Here is a 4,962-nt window from a genome sequence, read left to right as displayed (position 1 = left end):
CCAGTAGGGGGTGTGCAGGAGGCAGCTGATCCATGTTTCTCTCTCATAGATGTTTCTAACTCTCTATTCCTCTCCCTTCTTCTCTCTGTAAAAAATCAATCAATACATTTTTAAAAAAATGATTGGATATTACATAATTTTTTATTATCTTTCATCAGGTTTAACCTGCTCTTATAATCAGCATCAAATACAGCTATAACATTCTTGTAAAGCCCTGTTTATAACTAACTACTTGCCTTAAGGTGATTGGCTAGAGAGCAAAATGATGGAGTGGAATTACGATTTGGGACTACATTTGGGATTCCACGGAGATTCTATTTAAAGTCAGGAGAGCTTTTTGGTAAGGTGCTTCCTTACACTCATCCAGGGCAGAGCTGGGGGGCTCCTCGGGGCTTTCGCAGCTGCTGACGATGGCAACGGCACTGAATGACCTTCTCCTGACCTTGGTGTCTGACAGGCCGGACCCTCGGCCTGGGGGGGCCTTCTCCATGTTGTGCAGCTGCTGGTCCTTCCAGTCCAGCTGTTTGGCACTGCAAAAGGGGGCGTAGACCTCCACGCTCCCCTCGAACTGTAAGCAGTTCACTTTGTAGTACTTTCTCTTCACCTCCAAGACATCGTTGAACCTGTGACCCCAGAGAATCTCCCGGGGGACGTAGGAACTTCGGGATTGGTGGGAGGTCCCTGTGGAATCGCCCGTGTAGATGAATGTCACCAAAATCTCAAAGTTGTCCTTGGCCACTGCCTTGCGGTCCAGGGAGTACAGAGGGCTCTCGTGGTCGATTTCATGAACAATGGTGACGGGCGTGACAAGGATAATCTGGTCATTGACCAACTTGAGGTCTTTGAAGGCCATGGTCATGCGGCCCTCGCTGTCTTCTGTGTAGCGGAGAAGCTGGGCCCGCACGGTGCCCTCCACCACGTGGTTGGGCCGGAAGTCCCCGATCCGCCACATGAGGCAGAGCTTCCCATCCCTCATGCCGATGAGGGCGAAGTAGCTGAAGCGGATGGTCTGGGCTCTCTTCCGAGCCGTTGCCATCTTGGCCAAGGCAGCTCCGATGATGAAGGTGTTGATGATGCAGCTCAGGATGGACTGGAGGATGACCGTGAGCACGGCCACAGAGCACTCCTCGGTGACACAGCGGTAGCCGTAGCCGATGGTGGTCTGGGTCTCCAGGGAGAATAAAAAGGCGCCCGTGAAAGAGTGGACGTTGTCCACGCAGGGCGTGATGTCCGGGTTGTTCAACAGGTCTCCGTGGTGAAAGGCGATCAGCCAAAAGATGGAGCCGAAGATCAGCCAGGAGAGGATGTAAGACAAGGAGAAGATGACGAACATGTGGCGCCACTTGGTGTCGACCAGCGTGGTGAAAATGTCCACCACGTAGCTGCCCCACTCCCCGAAGATGTGCTTGAAGTACACGTTGCAGCTGCCGTCCTTGTGCAGCAGCCGCCGGCGGGCCCGCCTCTTCTCGGCGAGGATGTGCTCCGGGGGGTAACCCGGGAACTTGGGGTCCACGTTCACGATCGGGTAGCTGCTGCCGTAGTAGCTCATTCTTGCCTACGGCCTGCGGGCATCCAGGTGAGTTTTGTAGCAGAAATAGTTCAAGGTCAGTTGCTTTCTTTTGGTTTGGGTTTCCAGTTAAAACCTGCAAAAAAAAAAAAAAAAATACTCACTTGAACTTTAACTTCTATCTTTACAGGAATTTGCCAAATGTTCAATGTTACGCCGTCCCAGAGAGCTAAGACTTGGTTTGAACGCCAGAAATGCTCAGTATGGATTACTCATTTGAGTTTAGGATTCAACTCAGCCATTGTAGGAACAAGATAGGAATTAGAGACAATAACCTTTTTATAAATGCATAAGGCTTGAGTGAACACTATGATTGTCCCAAAGGAAATCTCAATACTTTTTCTGAACCAACGTAGAAAAACATTGTCTCATTTTTATAGCCTCCTCTGGCATGAAGGTACTTAGAAAACAAAACAATCGATAATGCAAAAAGGCAGACTATGGCTCAGATATTTATCCAGCAGTCTTATGAGCTTTCTAGCTGTTCAAATCAGGTGGTTTTCCTTAGAGGAAGGAGGCAATTCCAGTTCCCACCTTAGTGTGACAATGTAACTGACATGCGGGTGGCTGTGATATAGCTTCTCACCTTCGGCTCCTATGCTTCCTCTCCTCCTGGCCGTTCCTCTTCCTGGTGTCCTCCGGACAGCACAGAGCTGACTGGAACAGTAGCTCAGATTCAACTCCTTTATCCTACTTCTACCTTTACTCTTGAGAGGGAAAAAAAATCTTCCTTAACCCCAGAGGAGTCACAACCCTCCCAGTTCGGCTTCCAGTAAGGTATAAAATTGCTGTGCCTTTGTCTCCTAACATCCATCCTTTTTTTTTCTCTCTCCTTTTTTTGGCACTGGAAGCTCTTCTCTTCCTCTCTGAATAGAAGCCCGAAAATTTGCCAAAGTTGCTAATCTTATTTCCCTCTTAAAGGGAGCACACTTCACACACACCCCTCCCTCCCTGCCTCCCTCCTCGGTGTATCCCCCAGGCTCTCACGGTCATCCCCAGGCAAAACCATCTCGGTCCCTCCAAATCCAGTCTTTAAAAAAAACACATGCAGACAGAACATACAGTTCCTATCGCTGTTAGCATTCACGGTCTAGGCCAAAGGTTTCCCTAGCTCCGGCCTGAGAGCAAGTTTTAGAAACCCAATGCTGAATGGCCTTTAGTAACTTGCAGGCGAAATGAAGTTGCCCCTGCAGCCCACTTTATTGGAGTGTTTTCCACTCAGTCCACCTGTGCTGGCCGGGGGAGGGGGCGTCAGAAGGAGGGGCACTTGCCAGGACCCTGCCACTCTGCACTGAAAGATGCAGCCAGAGTCATTACTATTCCTGACATGGAGACACCCCCGCACCCCCGCCTTGAACCCAACCAAGGACCGGATCACTAAGGATTTGTCCGGTCCTCCCAGCTGCCAAAGGGAGGAAAGAGTTAATTTCCCTCCAGTCACCAGGAATCATTTTTCCTCCTCTCCAGGGATCAGGCCCACTTTACAATAAACACTTTGTTCCATGGACCACTGTGGGGATGGACACTCGGCCAAAAAATCCCGCCAGGCATGGACGAGTGTCTCTGTCCGTCCATCCACCCGCCGCCGATCGCTTCACCCACCCGCCTGTTGTGAGAAGCCCTCAATCGTGTTTTGGGGAGGTCACCGCATAATTTCAGGATGTGCCCCAGGGCTGAGAAAACGCTTACTGGAATGCTGAATGGAAGATATTTCTGCAAATTTTGTCCACAACATATATTGTTCCTTGCAGGTTCCAGCCCGGTTTCTCATTAAAAGACGGCTGCCCAGGGGTTCTGTCTCCACTCTCTCACCTGGCCATTCGAGGTGGGAGAATGGGCACATTCAGAAGCAGATTTGGAGATAGGGTTGTTTTCCTATTGAACGCTTCCAACCCAGCTCCTTAAAGGGACCTGCACGGATCGTGGGAGTCTGAGGAGCACAGAGCACAGCTCATAAATCAAGAGCTACTGTGCGACTCGGAACTTCCCTGCTGCCAAAAGAAAAATGATTTTTATTTGAAATGGCATTTGGTTGGCATCGTTTTCAATTCCAGTGGTGCCAACAACTTCCATAAATAAGCCGTTTTTAAAACACCTCCATCAGTATGCTCATTGGCAAATGAATTTGCAATTAAGACAAGCAACAAGTGAACAAATTTGAGTATGTGGAAAGTGTATTTCTGAATCATGTAACAATTGCAAGGATACAAGTTACAGCTCTGAGAATTCGGCCCCATACCCACCATGTCCTTTGCTGTGGTTCATGACTGGGGTCGTTAATTTTAATTTTCCAGAAAAAAGCTTTGAGATTCTGGTTAGGGCATACACTTTATTAATCTATTCTTAGATTCTCTAGCCATTCAAAGGATGCATTTTCTAAAAGGCGATTTTCTAAGCTAACCCACAGATTATAACTATTTTCTTTAGTCTAAATCAGAGGTCCTCAAACTTTTTAAACAGGGGGCCAGTTCACTGTCCCTCAGACCGTTGGAGGGCCGGACTTATAGTTTAAAAAAAACTATGAACAAATTCCTATGCACACTGCACATATCTCATTTTGAAGTAAAAAAACAAAACGGCAAAAACACCCGCACGTGGCCCGCGGGCCGTAGTTTGAGGACGCCTGGTCTAAATTCTCCACCTACCCAATGAGCAAAGAAGTTTATGGAGGCCCCTTTGCCGAATGGCTAGACCAGATAAACATTGATTAATCCAGTTTCCTAGATCACGTTGATGAGAGCACTTTTCTAGTTGTTCGCCATCAAATCATAGCGGATTAGGCTTGTTGACTGACCGGGCGGCCTCTATTTAACACTGGTGTTTCCGAGGACTAAAAGCAGGCCCCACATGGTCCTCGGTGCTTTCATAATCATCTCACCACTGACTCCATCATGAAAAAGCATTGGCGGCGTTCTTCTCTATTTCCTTTTGCACGTTAAGCTCCTTGCCCTTCAGAAACAGAGGGTGGCCATTTCATTGGCTGCAAAGTTCTCTTTTTCAAGTGAGATTGGAAATGTGATCACTGCCACAACACAACTGTGGGGTGTCAAGTTCACAGGCACATGCTGGGTCAGGTCAGGGCCCCTTCTGCACCGGTTCCCACTGTCTCTCCAGATCATAATGACAAAGGGAGAGAAAGGACAGCGATTTCGTGGCCCTGACATGGGAGTGCTTTCCAATGTGCAGCCAGAGTAACAGATGGGGTGCATCCTGAGATGGCCACCGACGCTCATTACCATTTGCGAAGACACCTTGGACCAGGCGTCCTCAAACTACGGCCCGCGGGCCACGTGCGGGTGTTTTTGCCGTTTTGTTTTTTTACTTCAAAATAAGATATGTGCAGTGTGCACAGGAATTTGTTCATAGTTTTTTTTTAAACTATAGTCCGGCCCTCC

General features: G+C 48.5%; 1 protein-coding gene across 1 annotated transcript; it reads right to left on the bottom strand.

Annotated features, from left to right (window-relative positions):
* Positions 1–223: 223 nt before the first annotated feature.
* Positions 224–1,549, bottom strand: KCNJ16 (potassium inwardly rectifying channel subfamily J member 16). Its single transcript, XM_008156259.3, has one exon. The coding sequence runs from the start codon at positions 1,547–1,549 to the stop codon at positions 290–292; it is 1,260 nt and encodes a 419-aa protein (XP_008154481.1). The 3' UTR covers positions 224–289.
* Positions 1,550–4,962: the final 3,413 nt, after the last annotated feature.

This window comes from Eptesicus fuscus, chromosome 20 (assembly GCF_027574615.1).
Source record: "Eptesicus fuscus isolate TK198812 chromosome 20, DD_ASM_mEF_20220401, whole genome shotgun sequence".
Taxonomy (NCBI): domain Eukaryota; kingdom Metazoa; phylum Chordata; class Mammalia; order Chiroptera; family Vespertilionidae; genus Eptesicus; species Eptesicus fuscus.
This window is presented reverse-complemented; position numbering and strand designations above follow the sequence as displayed.